The 20,607-nt window shown below is 39.1% G+C and overlaps 1 protein-coding gene across 5 annotated transcripts in view; it reads left to right on the plus strand.

The window, feature by feature from the left end:
* The window catches only part of Ank3 (ankyrin 3), a 557,851-nt gene that overhangs the window by 424,363 nt on the left and 112,881 nt on the right, over nt 1-20,607 (plus strand). For all 5 annotated transcript variants that reach the window (XM_070021046.1, XM_070021048.1, XM_070021047.1 and 2 more), the window contains 9 exons: nt 1,170-1,268; nt 2,528-2,725; nt 4,014-4,112; nt 4,382-4,480; nt 10,452-10,649; nt 14,363-14,461; nt 17,920-18,018; nt 18,108-18,206; nt 19,103-19,198. In XM_070021046.1, the coding sequence (XP_069877147.1) occupies nt 1,170-1,268; nt 2,528-2,725; nt 4,014-4,112; nt 4,382-4,480; nt 10,452-10,649; nt 14,363-14,461; nt 17,920-18,018; nt 18,108-18,206; nt 19,103-19,198 (1,086 nt within the window). The remainder of the gene's footprint in view (nt 1-1,169; nt 1,269-2,527; nt 2,726-4,013; nt 4,113-4,381; nt 4,481-10,451; nt 10,650-14,362; nt 14,462-17,919; nt 18,019-18,107; nt 18,207-19,102; nt 19,199-20,607) is intronic.

Here is a 20,607-nt window from a genome sequence, read left to right on the forward strand (position 1 = left end):
TTTAAGAACTGACAGATTACCATAGATAATCCAAATGACTCTCCCCCCCCCCCCCCCCCCCCGCTTTTTTTCGGTTGGGGCTTGAACTCTGGGCTTGGGTGCTGTCCTTGTGCTCTTCAGCTCAAGGTAAGCTCTCTACCGCTTGAGCCACAGCTCCATTTCTGGTTTTCTAGTGGTTTATTGGAGATAAGAGACTCATGGACTTTCCTGCCCTGCTGGCTTTGAACCAAGATCCTCAGATCTCAGCCTCCTAAGTAGCTAGGATTACAGGTGTGAGCCACCGGCACCCAGCTATGATCCTCTTTTTTTGAAAGTAGAAAAGCATGGCATGGTAGAACAGGCATTCATACGGTTGTGTAGGGCTTCCTGCTGACGTCCATCCTGCCCTGCTTCATTCATTTCCTCCCTGTCTGAGCAGTCATTTTTCAACCCTCATGTGGCCATACTGCAGATAAATGAGTCATGTTCCTGATACTACAGGTGGTGAGATGAATTGGGTTACCCAGAGTCCCAGTCACTACCAATCAAAGTTCATAGGGAATTTTTATGAATTTGGTTTCTATCTTTTCAAAAAGTAAGAAAGTCTTCAGTGTGATTTTTTTTTGAAATTTTCTTCAACTTTATTATATAATTTTTTTATTGTGAAAAAACTGTACAGGGGGGTTTCAATTACATGGGCAAGATAATGAGTACATTTCTTATCAAGCATTGTAGCCTCCTCCTTTGTTTACCCTTCCCATCCCTTCCCAGCCTCCCCCTGTACCCCCACCCAATCCTCCCCCCCCCACCACCAAAGTTGTAAAGTTCGTTTTCGACATGATAACTTGTACTTCTCATTATTGCCACGGGTCCACCTGTATCCTTATTTAAACAACTTGTTTTTCCCCTTCCCCTCCACAAATTATACCGACATCAAATACAGTGAAAGCAGGGGTTATACTGTGGGGGAGGGACATACAAAGCAACAAAGAAGTAATCTTATAAATGTGTTAGAAACATATGCATGAAAGAAAAAAAACATTTAAATACATATCTTAGGGTTCATTTTCAGGGTGATTTTTTTCAGTTAAAAAAATAATAAAAAGGTTACCATACACTTTATGCCAAATAAAACACATCACTCTTCCTGAGATCTAGAGCTAATTTATTTTGGTTCATGTGTTCCCCAGAGAGGAGAAACAGCACTGCACATGGCAGCTCGGTCCGGCCAGGCTGAAGTGGTACGGTATCTCGTCCAAGATGGAGCTCAGGTAGAAGCTAAAGCTAAGGTATGTTTGATCCAGGAAAGTATTTCCTATTGAAGGAAAACCTTGGATTTTAGCAAAAATCTTTAAATATCTGCTTACTCTCCTTCAAGAACATGTTCTTAAAAATAGTAAATAGGCCTGGCACTGGTGGCTCACGCCTATAATCCTAGCTGCTCAGGAGGTTGAGATCTGAGGATCACAGATCAAAGCCAGGCTGGGCAGGAAAGTCCACAGACTTTCCATGAGACTATTATCTCCAATAAATTATTCAGAAAAATCCAAAAGTGGCACTGTGGCTCAAAGTAATAGAGTGCTAGCCTTGACCTGAAGAACTCAGGGACAGTGCCCAAGACAAGAAGAGTTCAAGCCCTATGTCTGACAAAAAACAAACTGGAAGTAGTGCTGTGGCTCAAGTGGTAGAACGTTAGCATGAAGAAGCTCAGAGACACCACCCAGGCCTGAATTCAAGCCCCACAACTAACAAAAAAATAAAAATAAACATAGAAATATATATATATATATTAAACAGTTTCCAATGACAAAGGTCTCTACGCAAGTACGATTGTAAAAGCTCTTTCCATTAGCTCATTCAACTATTTAACGTAGTTAAATAGAATAAGAACATTGTGCCAGAGTTCTTGGCATATTGTCCCAACAGATTAGGAACCGGATGTAGACTTGGTCCAGAGTTCGCTGCACTCCTGGAAGATAGATATAGAGGGAAAGCTTCTTTCTATTAACAATCACAACTTGGAAACACAATTGAGCTATTTCAGTTGCCTTATAGGTCAACTGGTACAGCCACTAAAGGAAAAAGAATAGGTATTTTTTGTCTATAAATTGTGAAAACATAATCCTTGAGACTCAGATAATAGAAGCTTCAGGAAATTGTTTTCACATGTAACAATGTGAGAGAAGAGTATGGGTATTTCATGTCTGCCTGGTGTTGAGCCTTCAATAGAAATCCCCCTTACCTGGCTCTTGTAAGACAGATAGCTGATCTGCTGATGAGAATGGTAGTATGGAGCTGGAAGGGGTAACACAGCTGGAAGATTCTAAGTTCAAGGGTAGCCTGGACCACATAGATCCTATCTCATAAATAAATAAATTACTTATTAATATTCACCTCAGGAATCATAAACACATTAAAGCTTCAGCCATCTTAATTTATTAGCACTGAATCAGAGTTGAATGTTCCTCTGACATGTAGCAGCTAATGTTCTGGAATTTTCGTGACACTTGTATCCTGAGCTCATCGGTGTTTCTACCTTGCTGTTTAGGATGACCAAACCCCACTCCACATTTCAGCCAGACTAGGGAAGGCAGATATAGTACAACAGCTGTTACAGCAAGGAGCTTCGCCCAATGCAGCCACAACTTCAGGATACACCCCCCTCCACCTTTCAGCCCGAGAGGGGCATGAAGATGTAGCATCATTCCTTTTGGATCATGGAGCATCCTTATCTATAACAACAAAGGTAGGAAAGCAAGTCTCAGAATCCTACTGTGTACTCTATAATACATCTTCCATTACAGCATCCTGCATAGTCATAGGTACAGAAATTACATAAGAGCATCTATACGGGGGTCCCCAAGGTAGTTCTCAAACATGGCCAGAAAAGCCTAGAAAACAAGTTCTTTCTATTGTGAGAAGAGTTTGTTTTTGCCATTCATGTTAGTGTCTCAACGTATCTTCTAATGAAGTTGTATTGATACCTAGAATCAGTTAATTCTTGCAAGTTATTTGATAGACCTAAATTGCAGTGTGAAAAAACAGCTATTTGAAAAAATTTCCCTTGTTTAGTCCAAGTACATAAACATTGTCAAAGCTCTTTTGATAGATGCTTTTATAAAACTTTCAAATGAGGAATTGTGAGTTTGTAATTATTGTTATTATCTGATATATGATTTGATTTTTAAACTCTGTTGTCTCAGAGTAATAGACTATCCTGCAGTTGCTCTGCATGGGCAGAATGCAATTTTTTCATTTTTCTTGTGATATTGCATAAATCTAGCAAATATAATAGTTAAGATGAAATGGACTATGGAATGTCTTGAAAAGGTAATAATTAGTGCCATAGTCACTCACTTCATGTCAGTAAAAAGGATTAATAGATAGTCCATGCAGAAGATTATCACAAATACTTAGAAAACAATGTGGGGGAAAATGATGACTATCTTAATTTTCATCTCCCATGATTCTTTGGTCACTTTAGTAGAGTTGAGATGCAAGCTCCTAGATTAAATTTTCTACATGACATAGAGTAATGAATGAGTAATAGGGCTATTACTCGATTCAACTACAGTGACAAAGATGCAAGAATCTGACTTCTGAAAACTGGAGCATGTGTAAGGACAGTAAGTATAGCGTGAAGACATAAGGAAAGTGAAAAGAGATCATTCCATCTTGGAATATAATATTGCAAGAGGTGCAGACTTCCACTGGATTTTCTCAAGTCTTCCAACATGAAAGAAGATTCTGCAACCTATTCTCAACACGACCTTACAACAATCCCCAGATTTAGTTCCACAACTTCAGCCTTGTGAAATACTTGCTTAGCTCCAGAATTAGTAGCATTGTGTAGCTCAATCAGCACAATGAAAGTCTCCCTATACCTTTTGGTAAAGCAACTCTGAAATGATTATGCATTAGTCTTGACCCCTCAATGTATACTTAACAGATCATCATTGTTAGAATAATTTGTTGGTGCTAGAAAGCAATGCTTGTATCCCTATTCTGTTCATTTTCTTCATTTCCATTTTCAGAAAGGATTTACTCCTCTTCATGTGGCAGCAAAGTATGGGAAGCTTGAAGTAGCCAATCTCCTGTTACAGAAAAGCGCATCTCCAGATGCTGCTGGGAAGGTAGGAAGTCATCAGCCACCCTGGAACAGGCCACTTCTATGATAACAAAACAATCACTTTCTAATATTCCCCGACAGCCACGTAGATGATAATTAAAACACATTTAAAAGATGAAGAATGCTTGGACAATAAGAAGTGAATGCTTGGTCCAAGTACTATGGGTCTGGAATGTAAACGATGCTCAGGGTTGTCTAATCCTGTGTCCTAACTTTCGTGTTTGATATTAAGACACTTCTGACCCTGGTTGTTGTTTCTGCACGTGTTTTCAGAGCGGGCTAACTCCACTGCATGTAGCTGCACATTACGATAATCAGAAAGTGGCCCTTCTGCTTTTGGATCAAGGAGCCTCACCTCACGCAGCTGCAAAGGTACCTGTAATTCACAGCCTGAGGAGATCGATGGGCAATGTCTGTCAGTCTCTGTATATCCATGTACATTCACTTCATCTGTGGTACCCGCCTTGTTTAACCACAACTTAAAAATCACAGAAATAAAAGCACCTAGAAATCTCTGCCTCAGCTACTCAGTCAACCCATATGGTAGATTCTCAATAAGTATTTATTTGCCAATTGATTTCCCTTGGAAAAAAAATCTAGAGCATCCTGGAGCTTGGGGAGGAAAAAGAATTGGAATACTCTTTAGCTAGATTGGAAACATAAGCATTGCCTGAGGGAGTAAGAAAAGTTCTGATCTGTCAAAGTTATAAAATATGTACTACATTTTCCTGGCCATAAAACATTGTCTTGGAGTTGTATGTGTTTCAAATATTAAGTAGGCAAGTTTTAAATATGTTTTTATTATTGCCAAAGGAATGTTTCTTCTTGCTGTTAGGTTATTTTTAACCAGTATATGACTTCAATTTGAGAGGAGAAAAAACATAAATGGAGGATAGAATATAAATGAAGTATAGAACATACAGCTTTGTTAGTGCTTTGATAGTCTAGTTTGGGTGGCAAACCATAAAACAGTTTATTTGAGGATGTACTAGTATAATTAATATGTTCCCTATTATTGAACAGGTAATTATGACCAGAGACACAGAATATTACAAGATCATAGCTTAAATGTGATTTGTATTCTTCTACTGAATCCTATTGGTTGAAGGATCTTTTAGAATTCCTCATTTTTTTTATTTTGAGGTGGATTGTGTACTCTTTGTTTAAATTTAATACTTAGATCATAGCAATAAGTCAGTGAATCTAAGCTGTTCTAGGTTACTTTAAATATTTTGTAATTTTTTTTGGGGGGGTCCCATCATGGGGCCTGAACTCTGGGCCTAGGCGCTGTCCCTCAGCTCTTCAGCTCAAGGCTAGCACTCTACCACTTGAGCCACAGTGCCACTTCCGGCTTTTTTCTTTCTTCCTTTTTTTTTTTTTTTTTTTGCTTATGTGGTGCTGAGAAATCGACCCAGGGCCTCATGCATGCAAGGCAAGCACTCTACCACTGAGCCACCTTCCCAGCCCCGACTCTAAGTATTTTGAAAGAGGTTTTCTTACTTTAGCTAGGATGTCTTTGACAGGTATTTCTCCCCTGAAACTTTTTTCTGCATTTTGAAGTCATTTCCTGTCCCCTGTCCTCTCCAGAGCTATGTCTACTGAAGTGAATTTCAATTCCCAATCCCAAATATGCTTTTATCTAAATGTGACATTGTCACCTAATTTCTGACCTTAACCTTACTTCAGTTGTGAGAAACATTTATCAAGCCAAGACCTGAAAGTAAAATTTTATCTTTAAAAGAAAAAATACATCATTATGCAAAATAGTCCCAATGTCCATCCACAAATAAAGATATAAAAATGTAGGGACGTGTGCACACATATACTAAATATTTTTATTCACCTTAAAGATGAAATTTTGACAAATGTGAACTGATATACACCAGTGTCAAAGCACAAATACTGTATGGTACTGATGTACACAGAATATTCAGAGACAGGTAGAAAAGTGGTTGGGGTGACAGAGAGGAATGAGGGGCAGAGGTTCATGTTAGGAAGATAATGTTCTAGAGATGGGTAGTGATTGTTGGAGAACAATATAAAGGTATTAATACCACTGTCTTATTCACTTCAAGTGCCTTAAATGCATGTGGCTCATGCCTGTAATCCTGTTTATTCAGGAGGCTAAGATCTGAGTATCACAGTTCAAAGCCAGCCTGTCAGGAAAGTTGGTGATACTCTTGGCTTCAATTAACCACCAAAAGGCCAGAAGTAAGCTATAACTCAAGTGGTAAAGCACCAGTCTTGAGTACAAAAAGCTAAAGGATAGCATCTAGGTCTTGAGTTCAAGCATCAGTATTGGCACAAAAATAAAGCTTTAAATGCGAACTTCTGATATGTATATTTACTGTAACTTTAAAGAGAAAATATGAAATGGAATTCAGCGGTTGTATATTCTATTTCAATTTATTTTTAATACTCCTGAGTTCCTTTTCTCACAAGTAGCCCCAGGCTCTAGTGTCTTAGTAGGTAACTAGTATATAATTTAGTAGGTAAACTATTCATTCCTCATATGAGAACAATAATTTGTCACAGCTAGTATAAAGCAGTTTAGAATAGAAAGGAGTTATGAAATATACAACTCATCCAACCCAGCATTCAATCTGCAAATAACACTTCAAGTCCATAATTGGTATATTTGTAGTTGATATCCAGCTTTGTATATTTGTCAAATGAGATTTAGTATTCATGAATCCATATCTGCAAAACATGTTTAACCAAGAACAGAAAAGTTATCCTTTAAAAAACTATAGCATCCCCTTAGCCATATTATTTATAGTCAATTAAACATAGGCTTTTCTAATGGGACACTGATTCCATTTCCATAGTATAATTGACTCCATAAGACCTGTGTAATGCACCTCGGGCACGTGTCCAGCCAGCCATCCCCATCTTCTGGAGTACTAGTTAGAGATTTTTCTCTCAGTCAGGGACTTATTCTCCAAAAAGAAAAAAAATCCACACTACAGTGTTGTAAAATGAAGAGGCTCTGTTTTTTTGTAGTCAAGATGTACACCACGTCTTGTTAATGTTGCTTTGGGGCCAGGTCCCTTTTCCAGCAGCAGACAGCAGGAAGTCTGCACAATAGGGCTTCCACCAAGTCTCCATACATTTCACTAGCCACACCTGTCTGCAAGGTAAGCTGGGAAATGTAGTTTTTAGCTAGGCATATTGCTTCATTAAGGAAGGAGAGAAAATGCATACAGGGTAGGCAGTCTGCCTCCATTACTCCAGGGGAGCTCAATTGTTGCTGAATTCTGGCAGCGGAGAAAAATAAGGGACAGTTTGAACTGAACTTGAATACTATATGGGATGACCGCAGCTCAGTGTTAAGTTTTCTCAAGTCACATCTATTCTTTTATCTTGGAATGCATGATGCCTTCTTACACTTTCTTCTCTTTCTAAAAACCAACAGCATATTTTTACTTACACGTGGCCTAGAAACATGTTGTGATTTTTAGGTGACTGGGATGCTAAAAGTACAGATGAGCTGTTGTCATACATTTTAATGGATCTGTTCCCTGGAAAGAAGACTGGTCTTGAGTTAGAGGCAAAAGCAGGACACTAAATGTGGGAGAGATATAGTGGGTCTTAATCTATTGTGTATCATATTGCTTTCCAACAAAATATGCAGCAATCTATGGGTGTGGATTAGTATGTTCATGAATATAAGTGTGATATGAATATGGTATCTTGTATTTGCTTTTATTTTCATATGAGAGAAGTATTTATCTTCATCAAAGTGGGGGAAAGGTAGAATTCTACAATTGAATCTCTCCTTAGTTCGTTTTTCCAATTAATACATTTCCCTGTAGTGTGGCAAGTGAAAATGATTGTACTTTCTAGAAAACAAAAAGAACTATTAAAAAAAAACTTAGAGAAGTTCTTATAGGTCTCAAGATGACCTCTTCATTATTGTAAATATTTCTTGGAGCTCTTCAAGGTTAACTTTCCATTCTCAATACCATGGCCATTTTCTCCTTCCTTATACTTTTCTTTGTATCCAGGCAAGGACCTCAGGATAAATCACTAAGCAATAATGTGTAATTTATTGGGAACAGACATGTATTTCAGTGATGCATAGCTTCTCTTGATAAATCTTCCTTACAATTTAGGATTTGGGGCTGGAATTAGAAGAGATCAAGACAACTGTCATTTCTGAGAGGATAGAGGGGAAGTGAGCAGTCTTAGCTTAGCTAGGGGTTGAACAAAGTGATGAACTTGAAGGTTCTATGAGGAGAAAAGCAGGAAGAGAAAAGGATGAAATGATAGAGGCTAAACTCTGACTTCACCTTGCCTTCATCACACTACTTACTTCATGTTAGATGTTTATTTCACCTATTTCCTATTTTATTGTCACTTTGTGAATTCTTTCTCATGAGGGGGGTTGACCTTCATGAAGCAGTTCATCCCTTTCTGTCACTCACATTGGGGATGGGGGGGAGGGCTCCGACCAGTGGTGAGCCATGAGAGAAATTGGTCTCTAAATGGCGTGTCTGAGCATTTGGTGAGAGAACCACATGCTTCACAGGGCAGTTGGGGTTTCCAGATGGCCATAGGTCAAAACTAAAAATAGGGATATAAAATCTTTTACCCTGGCTCATCCAGTTTGGCAGAGACTGGATTTCAGAAAAGTCTAGATGTGAGGGTTTTCCACCCCCCTTCCCATTTTTTATTTTATAGAGTCAGACTTGTGTCCTTATCAAAATGTAATTTTGTGTTTCCCTTAAATGACTGTGAGCCAGGGCAAAAGCTCCCAAATCATTTCCTCAGGTCAGGGGATTCTGAAGGCTCTTGAGTCACAGCTAATTAACAATTTATAAAAGGAAGTTTGATTGTCTCTAGCTGAGCATCTAGGGGTCAGCCTAAAGAAGGTTGCAAGGATGTTTTGAAAGCTTTTGTGCACTTGACTAAAATTCTAAAGATTTCTTTCTTCACTAAATCAATAGGAGCCAGTTGTTGTGCACTATCAGTTAAAGACAAATACAGCACAATCGGTGCCCTTGACAAACTTACATTTAGTAAAAGGAGATCAATATTTAAACAACAGAGTACCCCTAACTGTTCCCAGTATTTTGATCCGGTTGGGAGCTCAATGTTAAGGGTTAGAAAGTAGAAAAAGGTGGAAAACTTCATGGAGATGTTTGCCCTTGAACTAAATTTTCATCTGCTAGATAATGACTTCCTGTACATACGTGCAAAAAGCATTTTTTCACAGAGCAAGGCAAGAGAAACAGGAGTCTGAAGCAGTCCCTTTAAACATAGGCAAATGGGAGGTGATTGTAGCATCTTGACTACAATGAACATTAAGGATTCGTTATGTGATGCTGAGGCTGAAAACTTTACAAAGAACGGGCAGGAAGCTCATATGTTTCTTGAAGCTAAGGAGATGAAGGTTGAAGGACTCACATGGGTCTCCTTGTTGTCTCATCCCCTGGCAGAAGGTAGGAGGACCAAAAAAAGACTGAAAAATAGAGGAAGGAGGACGATCTCAAGCTTATATCAAAAACCTAGATCTCAATTAAACATTCTCAGGATAACAACCTAAATCCACTCAGGAAAGAGCCTGAAGATGACCCAATTGCCTCTTACAGATTCCACTTACCCTGGAGAGGGACTTTGTAACACATAACTTTGGGGTACATATCTGAACTATAGAAGATGGCCAATAATGTTGTTTGTTTTTTTAATGGAATTTTGCTAGAGGCTCATGTCTGTAATTATAGCTACTCAGGAGGCTGAGATATGACAATCCTAGTTCAAAGCCAGCTGAGACAGACAAATCTAAGACTGTTATATACAACTAACCAGTAAAAAGCCAGAAGTGGAGCTATACCTTAATACCTTAAATGACAAAGCAAGGGAGAATGCCTAGGCCTTGAGTTCAAGTCCCAGTTCTAGCATACACACCTACATTTATGATAACATACATTTATGATACATACATAAAATTTTGAATAATCTTAAACATGTCCCAATATTACCATATCTTATTATTGCATATTAGTTCCCTCCTGTTCTCAATTAAAAATAAAAGTAATTATTGAGTGCCTACTATGATAAGGACCTATAAATGAAAAAAAAATCTGTATCCCTTTTGGAAAACCAAAACTACTCTGATTCTCTTAGATTACAACTGTCTATATTAAGTTACATTTCTCCTACTTTGAAAATTCAGAGACATAGAGGTACTCCACTGATGATACCAATTAATTAGCCATGATTTTTTTTAATACCAAATCATAGTTTTTCAAACCACCAAAAGCAATAGAACAGAGAAGCATGCACAGCACATGTTTTGATCCTGTAACTAGGCCTGTGACCAAGTGATTTATGTTGACAGAATGGGTACACGCCACTGCACATCGCTGCCAAAAAGAACCAGATGGACATAGCCACAACTCTGCTGGAATATGGTGCTGATGCCAATGCAGTTACTCGGCAAGGGATTGCTTCTGTCCATCTCGCAGCTCAGGAAGGGCATGTGGACATGGTGTCTCTGCTCCTCAGTAGAAATGCGAATGTGAACCTGAGCAACAAGGTAACCTTTTTCTTGGTATACAAAACAAACTGCACAAAAAGACCTTCACCCTTCAGAAAAGTCCCCCCAAATAAGGAGAAAATCTGGATTAAATAATAGATGCAAAAGTGAAACATTACACAGAGATGTTTATTGAAGTGTTCTTTATCATAGCAAAAACTTGGACATAGCTGATGGCTTATGCTTGAAGCTAGCTTTGACACACAAGTCCAAGAAACTCTTTTTCTCCAATTAACTAGCAAAAAGCCAGGAGTGGAGGTATGGCTCAAGTGGTAGAGTGCCAGCTTTGACCAAAAAAGCCAAGTGAGCCCTTGAGTTCAAGCCCCAGTATTGGCACACACAGATAAACATACACATACACACAGATACACACACACACACACACACACACACACACACACACACACACACACACACACAAGAAAAACTCAAAACTTTGAAAAGAATTAATGGTAAGTAATTCAGTCACGTAATTAAATTACATATGTGTGATAGATGGATGGATGGATGGATAGATGGATATTTAGCTCTATAAAATGAGATCCAGAAAGGTTTTGTAGTAACAAGTTTTGTAATCAAGATAACTTGAAGAATTATATTCTCTCTGTACAGCGTATGAAATAAGAAGTTGTAAATTGTAGCCTATTGTTTTATCCCACAAATATCTCTTAGGCTTCTATTCCTACTTGTCGGTCTCCATTTTTTTTTTGTTGTTTGTTTGTTTTGATTACAAAGAGAAATTGGCAGCATTGCTGCTTCTGGGAGTTTATTTTAATAGCATCAGTTAGAGTAACTGTTTCAGTGACTAGATGGGAAAATTGCTAGCATATAGGACTAGTGTTTGCTGTCAAGTTCAACTTAATCTTAAGGAAGAAAACCTTTCTCAAACTGAAGCACATTCTGGTGTCTACTAGAATCACTGAAATCACAGAGGGTTTTAATCTTAAATCGGACTTCTTAGTAATGTAATTTGAGCAAATTAGATTACCTCTCTCTACCTCAGTGCTATTCTTTAGTAGATGAAGATAATGGCTGACTGGGCTGGGAAGGTGGCTCAGTGGTAGAGCACTCGTCTTGCATGCTCAAGGCCCTGGGTTCAATTCCTCAGCACCACATAAGCAAAAAGAAAAAAGCTGGAAGTGGCACTGTGGCTCAAGTGGTAGAGTGCTAGCCTTGAGCTGAAGAGCTGAGGGACAGCGCCCAGGCCCAGAGTTCAGGCCCCATGACCGGACCCCAAAAAAAAAAAAAAAGATAATGGCTGGCTTTTAATTATATTTTTTATTATCTTTAATTGCACAAAAGGGATTGTCATTTAACAAATCACATATTAGTGTACTGTATCTTGATTGATATCACCCATTTCATCAGATAATATTTCTTTGCAGAGATGTCTCTCTAGTTCTCTCAATCTACCCTTACAACACTCCCATTTTACTCTGCATGTTTTTTTCCTTCCTTATTAAAAAGCACTTTTAAAGATTTAACTTCTGCGAAAATGTTTACTAGACAAAAAAAAATTAATCCCTTTACTGGTGATTTTAAGAAAAAGATCATGAGCCGAAGGTTAATGTTGAAGCACTGTATTTGACCTGATCCCATTTTGCCAGTGGAGTTCTTAGGGTCCCACATAGATTTTACAACACTTATATTTTTATACACTTGAATGAATGTTAAACAGAGCTATTACTCTAAGTTTATATAACTGATTTTTAATGTCATTTAAAGGGAACAATAGTCCAAACTCCATAAAAGATTAACAGTTAACTCATAACACAGAGCTATGGTAACCTTTACAGTAGTTTTAAATGTGTGTATACATATACATATATACGCATATATATGTATGTATGTATATATGTATGAGCCTGGCATAATGCTACTGGAGACAAAATTAGGGTTCAAGGTTGGTCCTGTCAAAGTTATCATTCTAGTATCTAAAAACTAAAACCCAAAGGGCTGCTGAGGCCCAAGTAGTAGAGCTCCAGCCTAGCAAGTAGAAATGCTCTGAGTTCAGTCCTAGGTGTGTTTGTGTGTGTATTTAACTAAAACCATCAATATAAAAGCAAAATTTTACTTAATTCCTCCTTCGTTGTTTAATTCTTCCTTTATCACAAAAAAGTCTGAATTTTCTTCTGACTTAATCCACACTGGATTAAATGCTAGCTGCAGGACATAGGTTATATACAGATTAAAGATATAATTCTTGCCTCAACAAGCTTGCAGTGGTTTGAGGACAACAAATAAGAAAGCAAAATAAGGCAGAGTTATGACGCTTCTTAAAGGGGTGAGTATATAATAATAATGTGGCCATCCCTTTCGTGGGACAAGGAGAAGGAGAAGGCTGGGAAGGTAGAGGTGGCTCTATGTCAACAGAAGAAGGTAAGGATTCATGGGAACAGCCTAGGTGTACCTAGACAGGGGGCAGGAGTAGGTAGTGAGTGGGTCGAGATTAAATTTCTCCGTCTTCTCTTAGGTCCACTCACTAAAGTCTCCTCAGAGCTTTGAATAGTTAAAACCTCACAGGGTGACCATGCCACTTGTACAGAAGGCTACAGCTAAAAACATTATTACCTCTAAAGCCAAATATGGAACATGGTTCTGTGTTTATGTCAGTATTTGGTTGATGCCAATTTTCCCCCAGTTGTTTTTCTTGGACTTCAAGTGAATACATTGGTTCTCCTCTCCCCTGTTATTCAGTTGAGGGATCCACCTCCCAAATTCTATCAACATCATTAAAAAGTCATGAGCACATGACTCTTTCAGAGTCCTGTCATTTCTCTATGGACTAGGGACTCCTAAATAAGTAACGCGGTCTGTCTGGAGGGCTCTGTGCTCTTGCTGAAGCTGCCTTGGGTCTGCTCTTTCCCTCTGACAGGTAAAACAGGCTGACATTTTCATTGCACAGATATAAGGTAGTGTGAGAAGAAGGCTTTGCAGACTCAAGTTGAATATTAACTTCTATACTCATCATATATGTGAGAAAATAATCCAAGAGCATGTTCATCTGCCCACTTTCTCTTTAACTATTCCTTAGGGAAAAAATGCTTCACAATTATGGAAGTTTTTAAAATTAGAATTTAAGCTTAGTAAATTTTTCTTGGCCAAGAGAAAAACCATGTAATCTGAAGTTTCTCCGGTACTGTCACTTTCAAATAGTCTTATCAAACTTATACAGCATTTAAGTGACCGAGAAATTCTCATAGCATTCACATTACATTTCACAGTTGATCTTTCCTACCAAAACACAACACACAGAAAATATTCATTAGGCCTTGAGTATTAATTAAGATAGGATCATCATTTGCCAACATTTACTTTGTAACCTGATATTCTTTTAATAATTTTTATGATGTGTGTGCCATTGATAATATCTTAAAACTTTAGTATAATTTTGTTTGGAGAGAGACACTAGTACAATGTCTAGGGTTTACTTTAAATATTACCACAGTGAAATCAATGCAAAGCAACATGCGGATGGATGCACTAAACAGAAGAATCTTGACAACTTTTGGGTTTGCTTAAACATTTTGGTGAAACCTGTAAACTGAAGTGATGTCATAGGACTATTATGGTATGGCATATGAACTGATACTTTTTTTTAACAGAGAAATGTCAGGCTTACTCTCCTAGAATTTATGAGTCATTTCTCAAACATGACTTCATACACTACTTTGCTTCCTGTGAGATGACTGTGCCCTTGGGATCTTTTGCAGAATGGCCTCACCCCTCTCCACCTGGCTGCTCAGGAAGACAGAGTGAATGTAGCCGAAGTCCTCGTAAACCAAGGGGCACACGTGGACGCCCAGACAAAGGTACCTCAGCCCTTCCCCCTTCCCATAAAAAGGAGCATGTCCATGTGAAGTGCCATTTAGTGTCTCCAGGGTGGAAGCACCCGCACCCTGTTGTATAGGAGGAACATCCCTTAGTCACAGCTTTTATCCAGAGTGCTTCAAATGTAGGTTTCCACAAAAAAAACCAAAACCTTTGGTTGTGTCTCACAGATACTTGTTTTTATATGCCCCTCCCCCACTCCCCTTCTAACATTGGGGAGTTTTGCCACAGATCTGGCTTTTAAGAGTAGCATGTAAACCCTTGTACTTAAGTTTTGTGACTGACTAAATATACACACACACACACACACACACACACACACACACACACACACACACACACACACACACACACACACACACACACACACACACACACACACACACACACACACACACCTTTATTCAGCATGATTTTTGAAAAAGACTAAATGAAACAAAGGGTTAATAATTACTTTTTGTGATCTTTATGTGCTTTCTCATGATGGCACAAATCCTCCCACTTCTACCCAGAACATAGTATCTCTTTCACAATGAAAGAAGAAGAAAAAAAGCTGAGTAAACTCTTATTCAAAAACAGATAAGAAAATGGATACTTTTTGTTGTTATCAAAGACCTGACTTTGTATTCTTCTCTGAACATTTTCTTTAGATGCTTAATTTTGTTAACTGGTCCTATCCGATTTTTTTAATTTACTCTGAAATACAACTCTAAAATACAACTCGTCTTAATATATGTCACATCTGACACAAAAAATAATGCTTATCAAATGTTATATATAAATAAAAACATGTTTGCATGCAGATGACTCACACCTGTAATGCTAGCTACCCAGGAGGCTGAGTTCTAAGGATCATGGTTCAAACCCAGACCAGGCAGGAAAATCCATGAGACATCTCCAGTTAATCACCAAAAATCTGAAAGTGGAGCTGTGGTTCAAGTGGTAGAGAGCTAGCCTTGAGCAAAAAAAGCTCAGAGATATCCCCCAGGCTCTGGGTTCAAACCTCAGTATTGGCACACAAAAATAAATATCTAAATAAATAAACATTTTTGAATGCAATACGAGTAAGTTCTGAAGTGTAAAAACTTGTTGAAGATATTAATAATACAAAAGTGTCAGGAAGAGTTACCCAGGTAAAAAAAGATTACAGTCATCCAAGTCAGACTGAATTTAGGTTATTTTCTTTATTTTGCTCGAATATTTTCATCAAGAAGAGTTCCCTACTTTAGAAATTTGCAGATTTGTGGTAAATGTGTCCACTCATTATTATATCATACCCCTTCCCAACATGTACACATAAAGACTGAAATATTTTATTAGGTTACTTCTCCATCTTCTTTTTTTTCCCCTGAACATACATTAGTTGTACAAGAGAATTCCACTATAACATTCTCCCCCACCTCTCCTTCTCCCCTCCCCTAAACATTTCCATTGTTTGATTTTGATACATGCAACCATATCCACCCTCTTCATTTTTCTTTTATAGCTATAGAATCTAAAAGCAACTAGGTCAGGGTTGTCAGTGATTTCATGCCCTCACATATCAAAGGCATGCACCCAAATTCAGTCAGAAAGCCTGAGAAGGTTTTCCAGGCCAGCGTGGTGGGGGGGGAGGGGTGCGAGGGGCGGGGTATAGAGGGCCAGGCTTCCCTTTGGCAGGCAGTGTGTATGCCAGGTGTCTGCCAGGATTTCCTCTCAACCCAGCTCAACTAAGGCCACAGTCTTATCTCTTCAGTGGAATATCTCAAAGCGTTTCTTTTCCTGACTTTTACAAAGTATAATTTCTGTCTCTTGCAAATTCTTTTTCTTTCCTTCTTTATTTTCTTTCTTGGCAGAGAGCACAGCCAACCAAAAGAAGTGAAGCTGTGAATGCTCAATAATTCGAGTAGAGCAGAAGGATAGCTATGGTTGCTTGTACTTACTACTTAACATAGGGAGCAAAGAGAGGGAGGGTTTATATCCCAAAAGCTTTCAGCTCTCACTGGGTAAGAAGAAAAAAGATACCTATAAGCAGCTTCTGGGTAGGATATAGAACATGTGATTCATGGCTTATCTTTGTAATTTTTAAATGTTTATTATTATTTTTAAAAAAATGTTGGTGGGCTGGGAAGTGGCTCAGTGGTAGAGTGCTTGCCTTGCATGCATGAGGCCCTGGGTTCGATTCCTCAGCACCACATAAGCAGAAAAAAAAAACCAGAAGTGGCGCTGTGGCTCAAGTGGTAGAGCACTAGCCTTGAGCTGAAGAGCTGAGGGACAGCGCCCAGGCCCAGAGTTCAAGCCCCACGATCGGTCAAGGGGCTTTAACTTGGAGCATAGGTGCTGTCCCTGAGCTCCTTTTGCTCAAGGTTAGTGCTCTACCACTTTGAGCTACAGAGCCACTTCCAATTTTCTAGTGGTTAATTGGAGATAAGAGTCTCACAGACTTTCCTGCCAGGGCTGGCTTCCAACTGCGATCCTCACATCTCAGCCTCATGAGTCGCTAGGATTACAGGCCTGAGCCACCAGTTTCTGGCTGTTTTTTCAAATAATAATAATGAAGCTATCAAGGGCTGTTTGTCCTTGTGAGCAGAGTCCCATTACAGCCTTGGCAGCCTTCCTCACTACCTTCCTTTTATACTCCCTGCTACATTTGCCTTTGAACTTTATTAAATGAATTGAGATGAATTGTGCTGCTCATCACCAGCTTAAATGGTCAGTGTTATTTGGCTTAGATGAAGCAAGGCTTTATTTTTTTATGTTTTATTTGGTCAGTACAATAGTTTGAACTCAAAACCTCCTACTTGCTTGATTGGTACTCTATCATTTGAGCTATGCCTCAAGCCCTGCTTTTTGCTGATCCTTATAGAGATTCAATCTAGCTGGCTTTTCTTCCTGGACTAGCCTCAAACTGACCCTGGACAAGCAGCTACAAAAATCAACCTATCTAGGCTGAACATCTCTCCATCCTTCTCCCTTCCTGTCTTGAACAGTACTATTTTAGTGTGCTGCTACTAGGGCCTTATGTTCTCATTTAGTATTTTTGCTCAAGACTGGTGCTCTACATTTAAGTCTCACCACCATTTTTTTGGCCTGGCCTGGCTTTGAACCTTGATCCTCAGATCTCAGCATCCTAAGTAGCTAGGATGACAGGTGTGACCCACCAGAACCCAACTCATCTTGAACAGTTCTGATGTGAAGGAAATGAGCATGATCTAAGAGGCAGCATTTAGAACGTTAAATAACTGTTTTTCATGTGCAAATTCAAGATTAGGAAGGCAGGAGACCATTGTTATTCATACCTAATATTAACTCTGAGAAATATTAAGGGTATTTTTTTAAGAGAACAACAACAACAACTATTTCCCATCAAAAAGTTGAATAATAATGTTACTTCTATTTAGGATAGCTGTTACTAAAAGTGTACTTATGATGTTTCTTTTTCTATAAAATATAATTACAGATGGGCTATACACCACTCCATGTGGGCTGTCACTATGGAAACATCAAGATAGTTAATTTCCTACTCCAGCATTCTGCAAAAGTTAATGCCAAAACAAAGGTATGCAGCTTGCTCTTTCCTTTCCACCAAAATCGTTGCTTTTTGTATCCACGGAAGTATGAGTCATTTCTTCCATCTTGTCTCCACAGAATGGGTACACACCCCTGCACCAAGCCGCCCAGCAGGGCCACACGCATATAATCAATGTCTTGCTTCAGAACAATGCCTCCCCCAATGAACTCACTGTGGTAAGCCTCGGCCTCGCTCAACGGAAGCGGGAAGAAGAGATAGGGGAGCCCCGACACTGGTGTCTTCTCACTTTTTTCATCATATTCCAATGTTCCATTTTCAAGTTTCATTACTAGGCTGCACAGAACCTTCTGTCTAACCAGAGAAAAAGATAATAACGATATTCTTGTGAACTGTTCAGAGAGAGAGATGTAAGGAGCGTATTATACTTTAAAAGTACTCATTGTATGGCCTCCTAGTAAGGAAAGAAAACACACCTATGTTTCAGTGATTCTTACTTCGAATTTGACAAAGCCTCTTGTATTTCCTATGTAATTGTCCAGACTCTGCTGTGGGAGTAGAAAGAGATTAGGTGGGCTTTGAGCAAGGCTTGTGTGTCAGTCAACATCCCATCACTATAACAAAATACCCGAGATTGACAGTTTCCAAGGAGCAAAGGTTTATTTGGGCTCACCATTTCAGCGGCTTTGGTTTATGGCCTCTTGGCCCTGTCTCTCTGGACCTATCATGAAAGCAAACAGCATGGTATAAGGCATAGGGTCTACTAAAGCTTTTTAGATCATGACAGGCTAGAAGCCAAGAGAAACAACGGGGCAGAATCCCATAAATCTCTTAAAGGTACACCACTGATGACCTTCTTCCTCCAACTAAGATTCACCTCTTAAAAGTTTCCACTGCTTCCCCACAGTGATGCCAACAGTGGAACAAACTTTAGTGCATGAGTGTGGGGAAGAGGGGACATTTAAGATCTCAACCCTATGATGATGACCCTAATGAAATGTAATTTTGGTAAGACAATTGGATATGTCTGATGAGACACTCACCTTATACTATGTGATATGCAAAACATGTGACCTGAGATTTGTAAATTCCTTGCCTATATTTTCATTGCCAGAATGGAAATACTGCCCTTGCCATTGCCAGACGCCTTGGCTACATCTCCGTGGTGGACACTCTGAAGGTGGTGACGGAAGAGACCATTACCACAACTGTGAGTAATGGACCCAGCACCTTGTTACCTTCAACATCAGTTCTTACACCACCATCTTACTAGGTGCTTCTAAGATGCTCCTGCTTTCCCCATACATAGATTAAGAGCCACAAGTCCAAAGTGTCACTCATCGCTGGCAGTCCGAATAATAAAAACCCTCATGTTTTAGTTGAATGAAACCTCGAAACACTAAAAATATCTTTCTCAGTGATCCATATAATTTTTGGTTTCACATAACGTCATGAACATGTGTGACAAACAGAATTGTGTGTATATGTCTGTTTCTGTGTCTTATATTCATGCATACATGCACAGGCTAGTCCTGGGGCTTGAACTCAGTGCCCAGGCACTGTCCCTGAGCTTTTGTTCTCAAGGCTAGCATTCTACCATTTGAGCCACAGCTCCACTTCTAGCTTTTTGGTGGTTAATTGAGGATGAGTCTCATAGAATTACCTTCCTGGGCTGGCTTTGAACCTCAGCCTGCTGAGTAACTAGGATTATAGGTGTGAGCCACCAGCACCTGGTAGCCTAATAGTTTTTGAAGCTTCAGCTTGTCAGATAAGTCATTTCCTTTTAACTCTGTCTGGGTCCTTCAGACAAGGATGTGGTCATTCTGGGACAAAGAGCAGTTATTACCCTCTATCAGAGGCTCATGTGAGTTATTCCTAATGCGGACTCAACACACAGACCCCAGATTGAATCTGTACAATATGAATTTAGGTCACAGAACATTGGCAATACTGGCTTTGTTGCCCTTTCTATCATTTCCCAAATAGCACTGTACTGCCTGCACAGTGCTCCATATAAACACATGGGACAGCTGGGCACCAGTGGCTCATGCCTGTAATCCTAGCTACTCAAGAGATTGAGATCTGAGGATCACAATTCAAAACCAGCCAGGACAGAGAAGTTCGTGAGACTCTTATTTCCAATAAACTATTCAAAGAAGCCAGAAGCTGTGGCTCAAGTGCTAGAGCACTAGCCTTAAGCAAAGGAAGCTCAAGGACAGGGCCTAGGCCCAGATTTCAATCCCCAGGACTGGCAAAACTAAAAGAAAAACAAATAAAACACTTTAAGGTGTATGTAACTACTTGCAAGCTGAGTTCTTTGGTCATGTGCTGGCTTTAAAAGTTTTAATTAAAAAAAAAAAAACCTGTAGATCAGAACAGAGAAATTTCGACATTTTTAAAAGAGGAAGATAATTGCTGTAATAGTTCTGGTTATCAACCAGGTCACATTTCCAACACATCATGATATATACTTCTCGAGTATTTCATTATCTTACACCAACTATCATTAAATTCTCTGAAGAGTGTAAACAAGCAGTATTTATTATTCTTAGTTTTGTAGCTCTCTCTCTAGCACTGGGAAGGAGGAGGATGAAGGAGATAAACTGTTTAACAGTGACC

This window comes from Dipodomys merriami, unplaced genomic scaffold, assembly GCF_024711535.1.
Source record: "Dipodomys merriami isolate MVZ:Mamm:240054 unplaced genomic scaffold, mDipMer1.0.p SCAF_14, whole genome shotgun sequence".
In the NCBI taxonomy this organism is placed as follows: Eukaryota; Metazoa; Chordata; class Mammalia; order Rodentia; family Heteromyidae; genus Dipodomys; species Dipodomys merriami.